Raw genomic sequence first — 21454 nt, 5'->3', positions numbered from 1 at the left:
AAGCGGTGTTGTGTATGCGACCCTAATTGAATATCTACCCAGCAAGCAATAGCCGTCATTTCACCGTCTAGGTTAACTACCAGGGTTTGAAATTAACACCCACCAAATGCGGGTATAAATCAACTGTGGCGAGAAACGCTGTCAAATCACGAGCCAATTTGGCATTACTTATTATGTTTACTCACTTTGCTGGGGAAGTTCGTGTAAGACAATTCTGTTCAGATTTAGCACAAATACTGATCATCATGATATAATAAATACAGCGTATTGTGCAGAATCTGCTCAGATCTGGCGTACTTGAACACACACGTCACTACACAACAAGTAGCGGCGCTTGTTCATTTGCATTAACGCAATAGCGAAGATTAAAAAGCATTTGGTGAACAGAAAAGACTGTTATTTTCCAACATCCCACATAGTTTTGATGTTCTTTGTACTGTATTGATCTAAAACACGATTTTGGTGAAAAGGACGAGGATGAAAGAGGAATGGAGGAGATGACTGGCTGAATGACGGGATTTTGTTTGAAAAAGAAATGAATGTATGAAATCCGAATTTAACAATACATACAGATGTGACGTAGTTAATCTTGGTAATTTATTTATTTTTGGCTAGTAGAACTTCTGAATGGCCGGTAACTTAAAAATTTAGTAGCCAAATTGGCCGGTGAGTGAAAAAGTTAATTTCAAACCCTGCTAACTATAGACCCGATATAGTCCGGCTATGAGTAACACACTTCTAGCCAAAATAACCTTGAATTTGTTACATGTTGTTTTTGCCAAAATAACTTGCGAGATCTAACTAAGCAAAGTCAACAGTGATTAGTTTCATTTGGTTTCATTTGGTTGTTTGGTTTCATTTCTTCACTTATTTCTTTATCTAATTGATGACTAGTCTATTCTATTAAATTTCCAATTTTGTCTTGTTTTAGCCTAGACTTCTGGGCTGTGTTTGGACGCCTATTAGATGTCTTTTAAACACAAAATTGCTTGCTGGGTAATGATCTTTACAACAGAAGTGAAACTAACTTTAGCTGGACAATGACTTTATTCTAGAGCTGTTGTGAAGCCAAAACAATCTCTTGTTACTGTAATTTCCTATTATCACTGTAAAGCTGCTTTGAAATGGTCTGTATTGTTAAAAGCGCTGTGTAAATGAAGGTGATTGCCCCACCTGGCGGATGTTGTGGATGAAGAGGTAGCGCTCCTCACAGAGGACCATCGAAGTGTCTACATACTGTTTGGTGAGCATGTTGAGCCACAAGGTGAATCCGTCCACCATTGCTAGGAAAAGCACCCAAAGGAACTTCAATATGTCCAGAATCCTCTGCACTACATCACTGCCAGTGCCCTGAGATACTGTAAAATCAGAAAGATGCATGAGGATGTTGTGAAATTCAGCTTGTTTTCAGTTGCTTGTGGTTAGGCGGTGATACATCTCCATTTTAAAAGGATTAGTTCACTTCTGTATTAAAATTTCCTAATAATTTACTAATGTCATTCAAGATGTTCATGTCTTTCTCTCTTCAGTTGAAAAAAGAAATTAAGGTTTTTGAGGAAATCCAACGTGTTGAAGGTCCAGATGTGAGTTTCAGTGCAGCTTCAAAGTCTCGACACGATCCAGCCGAGGAATAAGAGTCTCATCTAGACAAACCAGCAGCCATTTTATTAAAAAAAATAAACATTTATATACTTTTAACCACTTTTTTTTATCACCATTTGTAATTTCTTTTCAACTGAAGAAAGAAAGACAAACATCTTGGAAGATGTGGGTGTGAGTAAATCATCAGGAAATTTAAATTCTGAAGTGAACTAATCCTTTAAGCTCAAATGTTTGTGTCATTAAACCGCGTCATTAAATTGTGCCATCATTATAATTAAATGTGTTATTTAGGTCAAGTACATGGACAAAAGTATTGGGACACCTGAGCATTACATAATTAATAAATGGATTAAATGAAGTTGGTCCCCCTCTGCAGCTACAACAGCTTCCACTCCTCTGGGAAGGCTTTCCATGAGATTTTGGAGTGTTTCTGTGGGAATTTTTGCCCATTAATCCAGGAGAGGGTTTGTGTGGTCAGGCACGGGTGCTGGACGACAAGACCTGGTTCGCAATCTTCGTTCCAGTTCATCTCAAAGGCGTTGAGATCAGGGCCAGTCTGGTTCTTCCACACCAAACTCATCCAGCCGTGTCTTTATGGACCTTTCTTTGTGCACTGGGACACACTTTCCAATAATTAGTGAACGTGGAATATCTAGCAGGGATGAAATTGCTTACTTACCTACATCTTCTCCTTCCTCTTGCATTTCTTCCACTTCCTGGGAATTCCCAACATCAAAAACCGCTCCATCCTCCTCAGCATCACCTGATACCCATTGAGAGAAACAAACTCAATATACCACTGTAATAAGATCAAATGTGGAACTGGTTGATTTGTCTACTTGTGAACCCAGACAGCAACAAACTGTCGCCCAGATCCGGCCCACATCCGGGCCGTGTGGAATCCGTGTTTACCGGACATAGACTGTAAAAAAAGATGGACGACGCCCCTTCACTCTCTTCCATTGGTGAAAAGTGAAGCTGCCAGTGTCGCTATATGGCGCTGACATCTTGCGCTGATTTGGGACCTGATTCTGCGCATTAGTGAACATGAAGTGGAGCTGCGATATCAAGGTCCCGCCCACACTCACACACTAACACACACACACACACACTAACACACACTAACACACACACACTAACACACACACACTCACACTCTCGCAGAAACGGTTAGCACAGTTTATCGATCAAGGGGGCAATCGAGACGGGGTTTATGAGCTATAATGGGACCAGCCACCGGGGGGCGATCGAGACTCTGGGTTTATGAGCTATACTGGGACCAGCCACCGGGGGGCGATCGAGACTCTGGGTTTATGAGCTATACTGGGACCAGCCACCGGGGGGCGATCGAGACTCTGGGTTTATGAGTTATACTGGGACCAGCCACCGGGGGGCGATCGAGACTCTGGGTTTATGAGCTATACTGGGACCAGCCACTGGGGGGCGATCGAGACTCTGGGTTTATGAGCTATACTGGGACCAACCACCGGGGGGCGATCGAGACTCTGGGTTTATGAGCTATACTGGGACCAGCCACCGGGGGGGCGATCGAGACTCTGGGTTTATGAGCTATACTGGGAACAGGCACCGGGGGGTGATCGAGACTCTGGGTTTATGAGCTATACTGGGACCAGCCACCGGGGGGCGATCGAGACTCTGGGTTTATGAGTTATACTGGGACCAGCTACCGGGGGGCGATCGAGACTCTGGGTTTATGAGCTATACTGGGACCAGCCACCGGGGGGCGATCGAGACTGGGTTTATGAGCTATACTGGGACCAACCACCGAGGGGTGATCGAGACTCTGGGTTTATGAGCTATACTGGGAACAGGCACCGGGGGGCGATCGAGACTCTGGGTTTATGAGCTATACTGGGAATAGGCACCGGGGGGTGATCGAGACTCTGGGTTTATGAGCTATACTGGGACCAGCCACCGGGGGGCGATCGAGACTTTGGGTTTATGAGCTATACTGGGACCAGCCACCGGGGGGCAATCGAGACGGGGTTTATGAGCTATAATGGGACCAGCCACCGGGGGGCGATCGAGACTCTGGGTTTATGAGCTATACTGGGAATAGGCACCGGGGGGTGATCGAGACTCTGGGTTTATGAGCTATACTGGGACCAGCCACCGGGGGGCGATCGAGACTCTGGGTTTATGAGCTATACTGGGACCAGCCACCGGGGGGCGATCGAGAGGACCAGCCACCGGGGTGCGATCGAGACTGGGTTTATGAGCTATACTGGGACCAGCCACCGAGGGGTGATCGAGACTCTGGGTTTATGAGCTATACTGGGACCAGCCACCGGGGGGCGATCGAGAGGACCAGCCACCGGGGGGCGATCAAGACTCTGGGTTTATGAGCTATACTGGGACCAGCCACCGGGGGGCGATCGAGACTCTGGGTTTATGAGATATACTGGGAACAGGCACCGGGGGGTGATCGAGACTCTGGGTTTATGAGATATACTGGGAACAGCCACCGGGGGGCGATCGAGACTCTTGGTTTATGAGCTATACTGGGAACAGCCACCGGGGGGCGATCGAGACTCTGGGTTTATGAGATATACTGGGAACAGCCACCGGGGGGCGATCGAGACTCTTGGTTTATGAGCTATACTGGGAACAGCCACCGGGGGGCGATCGAGACTCTGGGTTTATGAGCTATACTGGGACCAGCCACCGGGGGGTGATCGAGACTCTGGGTTTATGAGCTATACTGGGACCAGCCACCGGGGGGCGATCGAGAGGACCAGCCACCGGGGTGCGATCGAGACTGGGTTTATGAGCTATACTGGGACCAGCCACCGAGGGGTGATCGAGACTCTGGGTTTATGAGCTATACTGGGACCAGCCACCGGGGGGCGATCGAGATGTTTTGGCTTCACTTTTCAGGACTTGTGCGGCACGTTTGGTACCGGATGTGGGCCGGATCTGGGCCGACACTACGTTGTTGCCTGGGAAATATATCGCTGTATGTTTCATATGTCTGCGTTTAACCTGAAGCCTGAGAGGTTTGTTGTTTCTTTGCTTCGGCTCTCTGCTCTCTCTGCCTCTGCTGACGCTCTTTCAGCGCTTCTTTTGCACTGGTGACCCAAGCACTGTACGCCAGCTGTGGGAAACATTTAACACACACACACACACACACTTAAAACACGTATCCCTGCAACAACCGCCTTACCAAACATACAACAGAAAGCAAACTTAATACAAGCGCGTTTCACCTGAAAGGCCGTTTGTTTGCGAGGTTTCTGTTCCTCCTGAAAGGATTCATCTTCCTCTCCGCTGTCAGACTCAAACATGTAATATTCCCCAGAATGCAACACTAAAGCAAAGACAATCACCAATATTTAATCTCCTGCATTATTTTTGCTTCCCTGAAAATATGTTCATTTTATTAAGCTTGACATATACCAGTCGCATGATCCATCCAAGGATACTCCCATCGTTTGGACTTTGACAACTGTCTCTCTTTCTTCTTTCCCTTGGCGTCTATGAGGTGAAACACACACACACACACACATTCTCATTTCCTGGCTACAGATTTCATGCATCACATCACATCACTTATTCATTCTTATTTTAAACCACAGCTGATCAATGTTATATTAGTTTAAATGTTGATGCATCTGTACCTGCGGGCTGCTCCTCTACATCAGAAGTTTTGCGTCCTTCCTTGTACTTCTGCTGTTTTTCACGTATGCGATTCATCCTGAGGAAACATGAAGATTGAATATATAGAGTGACTAGAGCTCGATAAGTTATGGAAGCTTCTGTCCAACATGGAATAAAAAAAAAAAAAAAAAAAGGAATTGCAACTTTCAATTTGGACTTTATTTCTCACAAATTTGTGCTTATGCAATTTGTGTTTATGCAAATTATGAACTCAGAATTGCAAAAAATAAAATCAGAATTGTGATTTATATCTCGTTATTGTGACTTTTTTTCTCAGAATTGTGAGTTTATATCTTATAATTGTGACTTTTTCCTCAGAATTGTAAGTTTGTATCTTATAATTGTGACTTTTTCCTCAGAATTGTGTTTATCTTATAATTGTGAATTTGTCCTCAGAATTGCGAGTTTATATCTTATAATTGTGACTTTTTCCTCAGAATTGTAAGTTTATATCTCGTTATTGTGACTTTTTTCCTCAGAATTGTAAGTTTATATCTTATAATTGTGACTTTTTCCTCAGAATTGCAAGTTTATATCTCGTTATTGTGACTTTTTCCTCAGAATTGTGAGTTTATATCTCGTTACTGTTACTTTTTCCTCAGAATTGTAAGTTTATATCTTATAATTGTGACTTTTTCCTCAGAATTGCAAGTTTATATCTCGTTATGACTTTTTCCTCAGAATTGTGAGTTTATATCTCGTTATTATGACTTTTCCTCAGAATTGCGAGTTTATATCTCGTTATTGTGACTTTTCCTCAGAATTGCGAGTTTATATCTTGTTATTGTGAAGTTTTCTCAGAATTGCGAAGTTTGTATCTCGTAATTGTGAATTCTGAAGAAAAAAAGTCAGAAAAGTTGCAATTACCTTTCTTTTTCTTACTCTGTGGCAAAAATAAGCTTTCATATGTAGGACACTCTTTTTTATTCATTCATTTTATTTTTATTATGGCAAATAAAAGGGCAAAGTGTTCACTCACGATTCCTTCAGCTGTTGAATTGACTTCTTCTCTGCCTGCTGATGGAAATGCATGTTCTTTATAATGCTGGCGCGGAAAAGCTCGAAACCCCTTAATGCACAGACACAGAAAATAAACTTTATGTTATACACACCCCAACATATTACCTCAATCACTTATTCACTGTTTTCGTTGCATTCCATTCAGCTTGGAAAGACAAAATTCTAAACTTCATACTTTAGAAAATGTGCAACACAGGCTTCAGGGTGGAAACTTTTGAATTCAATTGGCCTAGATTAATTTATGATGCCTAATGAACACGACAGCCTCCAGGGAGGTGTACATAGTTAATGATGAAACATTCAAGCAAAAATAAGTACATAAATAAATAATAATAGTAATTGCATGGTAATGAACTTCATCTTTTCTTCAATAAGCTCATTTTTTCTGCGTTAAATTATTACATTGTTTAAATTAATACTTTTTTTTAGCTAACTGTGATTTTGTATATGTACATTTATGAAATACATAACTTAGTTTCCTCTGATAACAGATCACTGTAAATTGTAATGTGGACTCATGCATTTTATGTAAAACTGCTTTGAAATGATGTGTATTGTGAAAAGCGCTATACAAATAAATGTGAATTGAATTGAATTGAATGAAACCTGTTCAGTATATATATATATATATATATATATATATATATATATATGCACAGATGGTAAAATCATCTCTGTTGATAGTCACTAACTTGCAAAAAAAATTAAACCACTTCTATTTTGGTTCTTTATACATCAAATTGTAAGCATCAGAGTCAGGGTCATAAGTCAGATATATCTATAACTCTGAATGGGTTGCATCATTGCATGAAATAAATGTCCTTTCTTTCTTACCGAGAGGCCTGTCGCGCCGAAGCTTGAAGGTCTGAAGTTACATGCAAAAAATAAAAGCTGAGGAAGACTCTCCTCTGAAGCAGGAGGAAGAAGAAACAGATACTGTCCCAGATAATGCCGGCCTCTTCCACAGGCAGAGAGCATTCCTTATCACACACTGATTTAGCTGAGGAAACACACACACACACACACACACACACACACACACACACACACACACACACACACACACACATAAAACCATTACATTTGACTGTGATGTGGGTCTGAGATTTAAAATATGTGGTGCACAAACCCTAGGGAAATGTAGAAAATAAAATATATTTTACAAATATTACAAGCATTGGCTGTTAGTAACTGACAGTAACGTATCTGTAATGGAAACACGGCTACAGACAAGAAGGGAACAGTGACTTACGATCATAGTAGCCTTTGACGGTGCACACCAGACTGAAGAGCTGAATGACCCAGCAGAAGTTCTTCTGCATCTCCAGCACAAACACACACGCCAGGATCTGACACAACACACACAACTCTGCTCTTAGTAGTTGTTAATACACTCTAAAACATGCTGGGTTGTTTAAACCCAACTTTGGGTCAAATATGGGTGGTTGCTATGCTGTTGCTAGGGTACTCCCGGTGGTTGCCAGGGTGTTGCTATGTGGTTGCTAAGAAAAAAGAAAGAGAGATTAGTTAGCAAGAAAGAAAGAAAGAAAGAAAGAAAGAAAGAAAGAAAGAAAGAAAGAAAAGTTAGAAAGACCGAAATAAAGATTAGTTAGAAATAAATAAAGATTAGTTAGAAAGAAAAAAAGAAAAAAGAAAGATAGATTAGTTAGAAAGAAAGAAAGAAAGAAAGAAAGAAAGAAAGAAAAAGAAAGATAGATTAGTTAGAAAGAAAGATAGAAAGATTAGTTAGAAAGAAAGAAAGAAAGAAAGAAAGAAAGAAAGAAAGAAGAAAGATAGATTAGTTAGAAAGAAAGAAAAAGAAAGAAAGATTAGTTAGAAAGAAAGAAAAAGAAAGAAAGTAAAAAGAAAGATAGATTAGTTAGAAAGAAAGAAAGATTAGTTAGAAAGAAAGAAAGAAAGAAAGAAAAAAGAAAGATAGATTAGTTAAAAAGAAAGAAAAAGAAAGAAAGATTAGTTAGAAAGAAAGAAAAAGAAAAAAAGAAAAAAGAAAGATAGATTAGTTAGAAAGAAAGAAAGAAAGATTAGTTAGAAAGAAAGAAAAAGAAAGAAAGAAAGAAAGATAGATTAGTAAGAAAGAAAAAAGAAAGAAAGAAAGAAAGAAAGAAAGAAAGAAAGAAGAAAGAAAGATTAGTTAGAAAGAAAGAGATAGATAGATAGATAGATAGATAGATAGATAGATAGATAGATCGTTTATTAGTTTAAAATGAGTCTCAATGGCTTATATATAGTATACAGAATTTATTAATTTATTAATTTTTAACCCAACGTTTGGGTTTGTCCATATTTGACCCAAAGTTGGGTTTAAACAACCGATACCGATACCGATACTTTCAGTTTTGGTACTCGCCGATACTTGGTACCGATACCTGTATTTTCACTGCATTTCTAATTTTTAAATGTATTGGGTTGAGAAACCAAAAGAATATGAATCATATTAGTTGGCTTAATTCTTTTGGTCATTCATTTCGCATTGTATGAATCCTCATTTTACCACCACAGCTATATATGCGTTACTATATGTGACCTTGGACCACAAAACCAGTCACATGGGTCAATGTTTTGCTTTCCATTGATGTATGGTTTGTTATGATAGGACAATATTTGGCTGAGATATGACTATTGTAAATCTGGAATCTGAGGATGCAAAAAAATCGAAACATTGAGAAAATCTCCTTTAAAGTTGTGCATTTATGTTGGCGATTGTGCTGCATTCACTCACAGAAATACATGTTTGATATATTTACGGTAGGAAATTTACTAAATATCTTCATGAAACATGATCTTTACTTAATATCATCATGATTTTTGGCATTAAAGAAAAATCGATAATTTTGACCCATATACTGTACTGTTGGCTATTACCACAAATATACCCGTGCGACTCGAGACTGGTTTCGTGATCCAGGGTCAACAGATTTCGTTTAATATTCCACTAATTAGATACATTTACTTCATAGACAGCCTTCTTTTTTATCCCCATTATACTCTCTGTTGTCAGTGCGCACACACACACACACACACACACACACACACACACACACACACACACACACACACACACACACACAGCCTGAGCTCAGTATCGTTGCATCCCTAGTATTAATGATATGGACTGACAGATATAATCATAATGCCACATAATCTTTACATAAACAAATTTTATTATATTAGTATAGACTAATATGATTAGTGGACTAATATAGCCTAAGCTCCCTTGCCCAGCGCACACATACTGTGGACAATAGCATTGCACATTTGGGATGTAAGAACACACTGATTCAAATCATACGCTCTTAAGATAAAAAAATACCATGAATTGAAGACAGTAAAAACACTTTCATTAGAATTTTTTTTGTTGCAACTGTTGAATTTCAACAGTTTCAACAAAAAATTAAATTAAATTAAACTGAAAATTAAATAAAAGAGAGCCTACGTATGTAATTTAATTTAATTTTTTGTTGAAACTGTTGAAATTCTATATACTATACTGTAAAAAAGGAGGTTATGACAACTTATGTTTTTGCATTGCTTTAACTCTAAAAATAAGTTAAGGCGAGACTCTACAGGTGAATAGGGTAACATTTTTAACTAGCAGATATCACCATGAAACTTTCCCAGTTGATTACCTACATTAAGATAAAAAAAAAAAATGTTTTACAAGTTTTCTGTAATTTAATGTTTAAATATGCAAATTAGGCAATATCTAAATAAATATGCACTAATTTGCATATATTTTAAAAAATGAAATCTGAGTATTGGATAAAGCCAGGTTAAAAATAATTTTTCATTGTGTTCACATATTAGATGGTAAACAAATTACAGAGGGATTTATGGATATCTACTTTTGTTATCCTGTAAATCAGAATATACTGTCAATAGCCTTAAAAAAATGATTTTCACCATGTTTTTTGGAATAAAATGTTATATAAATCAGGCTAGGAATAATATATTTACAAATCCCTCTGTAAATGTCTTCATAATATAACTAGGTGCAAGACTGGAGAGTTTGGTGTATATCGGTGCGACTGAAGTGGAGATTTCGGAGAGAAAAGTCATTTTGAGAAAACGGGCTTTAAAGATTTATCATCAGCCAATGAGATTGCGCATTCAGCCCTTTTACTTTCACGATTGGCTGCTGATAAAAAGGAAATGACCATATTTGGATGCGACAACATTGTACAGGAGAGAGAGAGCTTCCTAACGGTGTGTGTGATGACAGGGAGCAGCGTGTTGATTTACAACGCCAACTTTTGTTGAATTTATGAGAAATCTACAGACGCAAATAGACAAAGGGCCCTATCTTGCACCCAGCGCAATTGACTTTGTACACCGACGCATGTATCATTCCTATTTTGCACCCGCGCAAAGCGCGTTTTTCCCTCCACAGAAGCACGTCGCTAAACTAGGGAATGAACTTGCGCTCCCTGGGCGGTTCAGCGCAAAAAAGGAGGCGTGTTCAGGCGCAAACGTTCCCTCATGCTATTTTGCAGGTTTAGAAAACAGTTGCGCCACTAACCAGGAAAAAATAGTTTAAAGTCAGTGGCGCGTTGCGCATGTTATTCATTTGCTATTTTAAGGGCGCATGCTTGGCCATAATCAATGTAGCGTGTGCACAACGCGCATACACTTTGATTCTCTAATCTACACAGAAGCAGCAGTTTTCATTTTTGCAAATCATACATTATTACGATAGATAGATAGATAGATAGATAGATAGATAAACAGTTTATTATAAAAGCATACATCTAGCTTACACATTTACCCAAATTATCATACGCCTTTTTAACCGAAGTTAATTTGGGTGGGTTTCTCCATCCCCAACGTCCCTGACGAGAGCGTTGCTCTCCTTGGCTGTGAACCGATCCTGGCGCGCGCCTTGCAAATCCGCCGTTATGATAGGAATCCGCTTTAGAACAAGCGTGCCTGCTCTTAAAGGGAATGTGAGATGACGCTCTGATTGGTTTATTTCACGTTACGCCCAAACCACACCTATGAATAATGAAGCTACTTCAGACCAACCCATTTTAGATTTGCGTCGGGCGCAAGAGTCATTTATCCCGCTGGGAAAATAGCAACAGCGCCAAGACCCGCCCACAAAGTTACTTGCGCTTTGCGCTTTGACACTTGCGTTTCAGATCGTTAAAATAGGGCCCAGTGTGTGTAAAATAAAGACCTAAATGTGTATTTCAGACTTTTTTTCAACACAAGTCTGAAAGAAGACATGTTATCAAAGACAAATATCCAAAAATCTCAAAACTGACCAGTAAAAAAAAAAAAAAAAATGTTTTTGCCTGCCGTGTCTCCCCTTAAGCAATTTTCAACTTTTTTTTATAAGTTATTTAAGATTCAACACTTTTTTTTGGTCAGTTTAATGTAATTTAATTTGAAATGACTTAAACATCAAAGTTGATTGTACTTAAAAAGTTAAAGCAGCAACTTTGTTTTACAGTATAATGAAGATTTTGTCATGAGCCGATTCTGCATCCCTAGTTGTTAGTTCTATGTGTAGTTAAATGTTGTTCACTCACAGAAAGGATGTTTTTAGAGATGATCACAGCCACATTGTACATGATGAGACAGTCCCACATGACCAGACGAGTGCGTGACGGTTTGATCAGGAGCCGTGTGCCGTAGAGGAGGAAGAAGAAGCAGGCCGTGAGATAACCCAACCCGAACACGCTGATCCGGGTCGCTCCGGTCACGAACACCACCGTCAGCACCAGCCAGAACATGTACCGGAACACCAGCACCTTCGCCATGTCCAGATACGACCTACAGAGAGAGAACACCACTTCTAGAGTTTCTTCTCAATTTTTGTTTCATTTTTTGGTCATATAAATGCTTTGGCAATACAATGTACAATTTGTCATGCCAATAAAGCTCATTGAATTGAATTGAATTGAATTGAATTGAATTGAATTGAATTGAGAGAGAGAGAGAGAGAGAGAGAGAGAGAGAGAGAGAGAGAGAGAGAGAGAGAGAGAGAGAGAGAGAGAGAGAGAGGTTATATTTTAATTAGGGCCGTAAAGCAATTACATTTTTTTATCTAATTAATTACAGGATGTGCCAATTAATCAATCAATCGAATTAATCGCAAATTTATCACAACCGCTAAAAGATCATTTAAAGTAATTATTGTGTTAGATGAGAAAAGCATTAAATAGACATTTCAAAAAGTAGTTTTTAGAAAGAAATATTTTGATTCAACATTGATTTTATTACACATAAACCTTTAAAGTCGCCCTGTGGTGAAACTCCAGCTTTTAATGTTGTTTATGTGTCTATGTGGTGTGTTTAATCTGCTTTAAGACAAACCATGTGTAAGTTCATAAGTCGACAGCATTGCTGAGTATTTCCTCCTTAAAACTGCAGTGAACCAAAGACAGTCTCAAAAACACGCTTTGAAATCGCTGGTGTTTCTGACGTCACAAACTACCTTGTAACCAATCAGATCAACGTGTGATCGTCAACCAGTGGATCTCTGAGCTGATTGAGTGAGTGGAGGCGGGGCTCATTTGCATATTCATAGAACCGCGCATACTAAATGAGGCAAGGGTGTCGAGTTACATTTAAGATATTTGTTTTCAAGAAAAAAAAAAACCTTTAAATATGTCATGTTGGTGATTAAAGATGAGTTTAAGGGGATAAAATGATCGACTACAGGAGGACTTTAAGGCTACAATGAGACAATTTTTTTTTTTTTCCCAGAAGCTGCATCTGAAGTGGCATTTAGGAATATTTACACAGAATGTTTAATGCAGCTCACAGGCTTATTCATCTCCTGAATATGAATGAAAAATGAAATGATTCTCAAAAAATGAAACTAAAACCACCAGTAGGTGGCGGCAAGTCACTCTCTTAATGAGTGAGTCGTTGAATAATTCACTCAACCAATTCATTTAAACGGCTGATTCGTTCAGGAACGAAGCAGGCGGGAAGGAAGTCGACCGGAAGTTGAAGTCGGCCGGGTGCCGCCATCTTGAGCGGAACTTCACTTGCGTTAGCAATCCCATTGACTTCCATTCATTTTGGCGTCACTTTGACAGCGAATAACTTTACATCTGAGGCGTTTGAAGACTCCATTTGTCCATTTTTTATTTCTAAAGAAACACGGCAATGTATAAAATGCTCCATTACCTTGTAGCTTATGTTATGGCCCCGTAGAAGCAGTTTTTGTAAAAGTAGGCTAACGATTGCGTCATAACCACTCGACTCTCTGTCGCACAGTAGAGAGATTACCGTATGGACAGGAGGATAAGCTCGCGGGTAATCGGGGAGACGTGGAGGGAAAATGGCAAAGTAATTAATCAGAACACCTACTAAAAGTGTCTCCTGCTCATCGCTCATGGACAGCTCGTACTCACACTCTCCGTCTCTGCAAGATTCGGAAGGGAATGATTCAGATTTCTCTCGGCACAGCTACTAGAAGACAGACGGGTTGCTCACGTGGTCCGTGTAACGCTTTGCTCGGTTTGAGTCTGCGCGTCAGGAAAGGAAGTGCTAAGAAATCGCTGAAAATGGGCTTCACTTGTCTCCATTGAGTTCCAATGGGGTCGCTGTGTCCATTTCTTTTACTGTCTATGGAACGAAGCAAGTGTCCGTCTTTATGAACGAGTCACTGAATCGATGACTCACTTGATTTGTTAATTTGTTAAAACCGCTGTGTGTCGCTCAGAGACGCACATCAGTTCTGCTGTGGCTTCGTTTAAAAATAAATTTAGCAAAAAACAGACAATATTGTGTCTAAAATGTAATGCAATATTAACGTCTGGTTTATTGAACTGAAATTTGAGAAAAATAGCACTCTTGCTCGTGTGATATTGCTAAACTATATCATATGATACAAATAAAAGATGAAAACCCATACAGGGACATTTTATGCCATCATATCTTGAATTTAAGCGGCATTTGTTGTCGTGCATCATGTTTCGTCACTAAACTGTAAGCAATGTAAGATGACATAAAGGTCTGGGCAGCTGTGTTAAAAGTGTGTGTTTTAATGTGTTTTCCCCCCATAATGAATCACACCAAATGAATGCATTGAATCAACAGCCCTAATTCTAATGCAAGAAATTCATTAAAACAGATCTATTTGAACAATCATTATCTATAGAACAGCTTCATACTGCTCTCACTGCTGTCCATGAAAGCAATACGCCGTGTTAAAGCTCCTTTTGCACCAGATCCCTGACTAGTAAAGCTGTTTATGTCTCATTCATTAGTAATAATGCACCTGCAGTTGATGAAGTTCGGGGCCGGGTTGAAGGGCATTTCCTCCATGGGATCCGGGTTGTCTTTGTTCTCTCCTCCCATGACCATCCACTCTTCCTTTCTCTCATTCTCGAACACCATCCACTGCTGGGACGCACACATCAGCAGAACGAAGTCCGCTGCAACACATCATTTGCAAACATTTTATGCATTTTGGAGGGGCGTCAGATTTCACTATATCCACCTTCTCTTTCAATGCAGAAGCAAATGATTTCTTGTGCATTTGTGAGATTCTCGTTCTGCTAAATAACTAATAAGAATATAAGTGTAGCCACAAACTATAGTGAAATTATTTGCACTACAAACCAGTGAGTTTATGATTATGATAATAACTAATACCAACATTAAACAACTGTTTTTGCTCATATATTTGCAAGTAGCTGACACCAGAAGCTTTGTGTATTCAATGGCCTTCTGTTATTAAACATTAGGTGTATAGAGGCCCCTAAAAGTATTTTTACACTTAAGCCTCACATTAAAGTCCCTGCATTAGATAACAAACTAGGTGTTGATGGTCTTTGGGTTTTATATGATAAAACAATAGATATACTGTTAAAAATTAAGGCTAATAGTCCCAGACAGCAACACAGTGTCGGCCCAGATCCGGCTCACATCTGGTCCGTGTGGAAACCATGTGTACCGGATGTGGGCCGACACAAATCCATAGTTAATGCAATGAATGTGGTGAGGAGAACTGACTTCATAATGTACATGCACACACAAAAATGGCCTTGATTGAAAAGTCATTGTTCTTAGAAAAAGTCTAGAATCATTTGTTTGCAGAAGACACTTGGTTTGGTATTTCAGAATCTAATGTAATGAGAGTCGTTAATTTTTGTTAAAGTGGTTTAAGTGTCCGAATACTTTTTGGGGCCACTGTAGGTTGTATAACTGGTGAGTAATTATATCGTGGTTCTGTTGAAGGTGTTCAGTTGAAGGTGTCACTTACATATGAGGTTCCTGGAGTTGGGAATGCTGTAGAAGTCAGGTAAGTAGATCCATTTAACCAGAGCTGAGTGGATCGTCACTGATGTTCTCCATCTCCACGGGTAATCTATAGCCATGTGAGAAAGCTCAGGTTACCAGAGTCAAGTCACTTACCGAGAAAACTCAAGAGAGGCAGGGTGTGTTCCTGTAATTACTCTGTGGTAACTGTTGGTCACTGTACACACACACATCAGCATGGTGACTGATGTAGGATTAGCTTAAACTAGCCTAAACTGGATTTTACCTGACAACTGAGATGTTTTGCACTGGTTAAGCTGGTATTTTCAATGGTTTTAAAGGGGTGGTATAATGCCCTTTTCACAAGATGTAAAATAAGTCTCTGATGTCCTCAGAGTGTGTGTGTGAAGTTTTAGCTAAAAAAAACCACACAGATATTTATATATAGCCTGTTAAAGTTGTCACTTTTTGAGGGTGAGCAAAAACACACCGTTTTTGTGTGTCCCTTTAAATGCAAATGAGCTGCTGCTCCCGGCACAGGGGGCGGAGCTTCAAGAGCTTGTGTCCTTTTACCTCACACACACACACATGCACTGAAAATTGAAAAAACTTTTAGCCTTTTATGTTTAAACCGGATTCAGACAAAGATGGAGAGACTCGAGAAGAAGTGACAACATGTAGAACATGAATTCTGAATGGTTTGTTGATGAATTTAATTAGCTAATGTGGAGTTATCTTCTAGTCATGGATTAGCATATTCTGTCATGATAATCTATAAATCGTGTTCAGGGGGCGGGGTTTATGTAAATTCTAGCTTTGGTGATGTCACTAACCCGGGAGGAATGTGGTGTAGTCTCTACCAGCCGTTTGTTGTAGTCCTTAAAAAGCGATTTCTGTAAAAGCAAATATCTCCCTTTGCTTTGAACTTTGAGCGTCGTAACTTTGCAGATGTTGTTTATGCTCAAACAGCAACATTACACACTAACTAAAGTTAGAAAAGTCAAATCATAATCAACCACTCCTTTAAGTCAAGTCAAATTTATTTTGTATAGCGCCCTTAAAAATACACACAGTTCCGTAGTCACTCCCTAATCTCTCAGCCTGCAACAGAAGCTTAATCATTAAAAGATCACTTGATTCAAACAGCCACGTGATCTTATTCCTAAATGACAGTGATTCAGCTCAGTCTATTAAACCTTCGACAAGTACGATCACAGCAAACATTCAGATCTGCGTTGGCACTGACCCAAAGAGAGTATATGTCATGTATAGATATGAAACATCTTTACAATCAGTCTTTTCAACCACACAGCTTCATTATTTATGTTACAATAATTCAAATTATCACAGAAGTACTGTGATAAAAGAATATAGTTCAGATATAAACACTGATGTCTACAGTAGCGATCAAAATAGAGTAAATCACCTTTTGAAAGAAACTTGACTCTTTAAATAAAGATCGTATCAATTACATCGTTACACCAGTAGGTGGCGACACGTGACCGTTAAAATGTGTATTTGTCATTGAATTATTCATTCAAGAGATTCGTTCAAAAACACAGACTCATCCAGTAATGAAACGAGTTATGTATTTATGAATGAGTCTTTGAATCATTCACTCGACCTGAATAATAATTAAAAAAAGCATTCTAATTAATTAAATATTTTTAAATGGACTGCAGCTATTAACATTTTGTCAGAACCTCTAGTAAATTATATCTTATTTTGTTTAATTGTCTATTCAGAATCATGGGAGAATCATGATCCCTATCTTAAACAAAAAAAATATATATATTTTCAGTTTATCCAGAATCGTGCAGCTCTAGTACAGTGTATCCGGGTAAGGTTGAATATGCTTATAGTAGTTGTGTAATTTGTTATTTATTTGTTATTAGAGGGGTTTTAATCACTTTAAAACAGGTTGAGATTATTTATTTAACACACCATACTTCTTATTTATATTTCCTTGCATTTGTACATACCGTCTATTGTCTATTTTTGTGTATTTGTAAATATTTTTGTACTGTATATTGTTATTTCCCATTTACTTATTCTTTTTTCATTCTTTTTATTATCTGTGTCTGTGAGTCTAAAAACAGTTCATCTTTTAAACACACATCTCAAGATTTAAATCAATATAAAACAACCCGTATATTACTTTAAAGTTAGAGAAAAAGGACAGCTGTCAAAAGTGATAATGATATATTGACCCAGACAAGCCTCACCTATGCAGAGCGCAGGAGGGATGCCCACACACAGCACGTACTGGTATATCATGAAGACGACCAGGAACAGGCAGTACTTTGACCAGATCTTGGCGATGGCCGCTCTGCGCCGCCGCACCACGATGGCCACCAACCAGCAGCCGTGGATAATCACCAGGAAGTTCATTCGCTGGCCAATGACATTCACAGTCATGAGGAAGCAGATCTGGAGAAGCAGATTATCATCAGATTTAATTAAGTGTGCATTGATAGCAACTGATATTGAGAAACGGTTTGAGAAAATCTATTCGGAAACATGCATAGATCCTGCTAGATTCCCAACCAATTTGTCATTGCTGTGATGGAGTGTTTTGATTTTGTAATTATGCATCATTTATAGTTATTACTACAGTAACTCCATGTAACGTGTATAAAGGCCACTGTAAAATAAAGTGTAACCCTTTATTTTAAGGTGTCCTTGCTACAGTGTAATTATACATGTAAGTACTGAGAGATATTAATTAAGGTTAGGATGAGAGTTAGTTGCAACTTGCATGTAATTATGCACAATTTATAGTTATTATTACAGTAACTCCATGTAACGTGTGACACTGACACTGTAAAATAAAACGTAACCCTTTATTTTAAGGTGTCCTTGTTACAGTGTAATTATGCATTTAAGTACTGAGAGATATAAATTGACATTTTAAGTTTAGGATTAGAGTTAGTTGCATGTAATTATGCAAAACTTATGCAGTAACTCCATGTAACGTGCAACAAGGACAATGAAGCAAAGTCTATGTATAAGACTTTATTTTAAGGTGTCCTTGTGGCAGTGTAATTATGCATGTATGTAATGAGTGATATTAATTAACATACTATAAGGTTAGGATTAGAGTTAGTTGCACGTAATTATGCAAAACTTAGTTATTACTACAGTAACTCCATGTAATGTGTAACACGAGGCGTTTAGTCTAAGAGGAGCTCGTACCTCGAGGCCAAACTTGTAGAAGCTGTAGTTGAGCAGGTATTTGAGGCAGTGCAGGAGACTCTGGTCCAGCGTGTCTCGGGTGGCCTGAGGAAAGATGACTGGGATCGTGGGAGGCGAGCGCTGCTGTCGTCTGTAATGATGAATCTGGTGCCGGTACACAGTCGCCTCAAACACCAGCAGCATCAGGACCAGCAGGTGATCCTAACCACACACAACACAGAGCTGGTGTGACCGCGTGTGATGGAAAACTAATGATCAGGGCTGCACAATATATCGACATTATCGAAATATCGCAAATGTATATATCGTGATCCAATAACTGGAGTCATGAACTAAAGACGAAGAGAAAATCACTCGCTGCTCTCGGCTGAATAACTTTTGTAGCTTTAATAAGAATCAGGATATATTTCATTCATACAGTGAAAACTAAGCTGTGTTTTACTTTTACATTTGATTATTCAGTTTGTGTTGTTAAATAACCCTAATGTAGGATAACCTGAACCCCGTGGTTTACACTGATGTTAAAATAACACTTCTTATATACAGTAAAACACTGATGTTCACTGTCAGAAGCTGTAGGGGTGTTTTCTCGTCACAAAAAGAATGTGAAAAACACATGTAGGTTATATCATTTTAAATATACACTCACCTAAAGGATTATTAGGAACACCTGTTCAATTTCTCATTAATGCAATTATCTAATCAACCAATCACATGGCAGTTGCTTCAATGCATTTAGGGGTGTGGTCCTGGTCAAGACAATCTCCTGAACTCCAAACTGAATGTCAGAATGGGAAAGAAAGGTGATTTAAGCAATTTTGAGCGTGGCATGGTTGTTGGTGCCAGACGGGCCGGTCTGAGTATTTCACAATCTGCTCAGTTACTGGGATTTTCACGCACAACCATTTCTAGGGTTTACAAAGAATGGTGTGAAAAGGGAAAAACATCCAGTATGCGGCAGTCCTGTGGGCGAAAATGCCTTGTTGATGCTAGAGGTCAGAGGAGAATGGGCCGACTGATTCAAGCTGATAGAAGAGCAACTTTGACTGAAATAACCACTCGTTACAACCGAGGTATGCAGCAAAGCATTTGTGAAGCCACAACACGCACAACCTTGAGGCGGATGGGCTACAACAGCAGAAGACCCCACCGGGTACCACTCATCTCCACTACAAATAGGAAAAAGAGGCTACAATTTGCACGAGCTCACCAAAATTGGACAGTTGAAGACTGGAAAAATGTTTCCTGGTCTGATGAGTCTCGATTTCTGTTGAGACATTCAGATGGTAGAGTCAGAATTTGGCGTAAACAGAATGAGAACATGGATCCATCATGCCTTGTTACCACTGTGCAGGCTGGTGGTGGTGGTGTAATGGTGTGGGGGATGTTTTCTTGGCACACTTTAGGCCCCTTAGTGCCAATTGGGCATCGTTTAAATGCCACGGCCTACCTGAGCATTGTTTCTGACCATGTCCATCCCTTTATGACCACCATGTACCCATCCTCTGATGGCTACTTCCAGCAGGATAATGCACCATGTCACAAAGCTCGAATCATTTCAAATTGGTTTCTTGAACATGACAATGAGTTCACTGTACTAAAATGGCCCCCACAGTCACCAGATCTCAACCCAATAGAGCATCTTTGGGATGTGGAACGGGAGCTTCGTGCCCTGGATGTGCATCCCACAAATCTCCATCAACTGCAAGATGCTATCCTATCAATATGGGCCAACATTTCTAAAGAATGCTTTCAGCACCTTGTTGAATCAATGTCACGTAGAATTAAGGCAGTTCTGAAGGCGAAAGGGGGTCAAACACAGTATTAGTATGGTGTTCCTAATAATCCTTTAGGTGAGTGTATTTTAAAGATAGTTTAAGTTTATTTTACACACTTTAAGGATTATCGTATCGCATATCGAAAGTCGCATTATTTAATGAGTTATCGCATATCGCAATTTTCTTCAATATCGTGCAGCACATACACAATATGACCAATATAAGGCAATACTTCAGTAAATGGTATAAAACTTTACAAGGAACTTGTATAACATAACTCACAGTGCAAATTGTAAAGTGTAAAGTGACAGTAGCCTAAACCTGCAGCTGTTCGAGTCAATAATGATAATCTAAACAACAAAAGGCAAAGAGAAAATCCCTCACTGCTCTTGACTGAGTAACCTCAGTAGCTTTAATAAGGACTATTTTACGTTTGATTACCTGAATACTACGGTTAGACCCGCCTCACAAACTTAAAGCAATGCTTATTTCTTTGTTGTATTTAGGTTATTTGCTCATATTTTTTATTCTTTTTCACTGTTAGATTTTAGTCGACTACATCTATTGTAGATTTAAGGCCCGTTCACAACCATGACGATAACTAACGATAAGAATCGTATGAATAGTGGAGTCTCAACTATAATGATAACGCACAGAGAAACGATGTCTTTGGAAATACATTCGGAATGATGTTTTCCAGCTGATAAAACATCGACAGCCAATCAGAATCCATCCTGCTTTAAGAACTCGAGCATTTAAAGAGACAGGCGACAAAACTACGGCACGCTTCGAATAAACAGAGCGCTATCGTCCGATGGTGTGGACTGGCCTTTAGTCGACTAAAACTAAAATATGACCAAAACTAAATGCCCTTTTAGTCAAAAGACTAAATAAAACTAAATCAAAATTAAAACTGGTAACTCAAAGGGTATATTTAGTAATGA

At 39.1% G+C, this 21454-nt stretch overlaps 1 protein-coding gene across 1 annotated transcript in view; it reads right to left on the bottom strand.

The window, feature by feature from the left end:
* piezo1 (piezo type mechanosensitive ion channel component 1 (Er blood group)) overlaps positions 1–21454 on the bottom strand; it is a 147170-nt gene that overhangs the window by 37964 nt on the left and 87752 nt on the right. The window contains exons 21-34 of the mRNA XM_079864979.1: positions 18733–18933; positions 17763–17967; positions 15542–15646; positions 14555–14711; positions 11850–12093; positions 7553–7649; positions 7135–7300; positions 6260–6349; positions 5241–5317; positions 5020–5097; positions 4830–4930; positions 4606–4717; positions 2282–2365; positions 1174–1358 (exon numbers count right to left, since the gene is read on the bottom strand). Of these exons, the coding sequence (XP_079721105.1) occupies positions 1174–1358; positions 2282–2365; positions 4606–4717; positions 4830–4930; positions 5020–5097; positions 5241–5317; positions 6260–6349; positions 7135–7300; positions 7553–7649; positions 11850–12093; positions 14555–14711; positions 15542–15646; positions 17763–17967; positions 18733–18933 (1902 nt within the window). The remainder of the gene's footprint in view (positions 1–1173; positions 1359–2281; positions 2366–4605; positions 4718–4829; positions 4931–5019; positions 5098–5240; positions 5318–6259; positions 6350–7134; positions 7301–7552; positions 7650–11849; positions 12094–14554; positions 14712–15541; positions 15647–17762; positions 17968–18732; positions 18934–21454) is intronic.

Source organism: Squalius cephalus (assembly GCF_949319135.1).
Source record: "Squalius cephalus genome assembly, chromosome: 3".
NCBI lineage: Eukaryota > Metazoa > Chordata > Actinopteri > Cypriniformes > Leuciscidae > Squalius > Squalius cephalus.
Note: the sequence above shows the minus strand (reverse complement) of the source record. Positions and strands in the feature narration are given on the sequence as shown.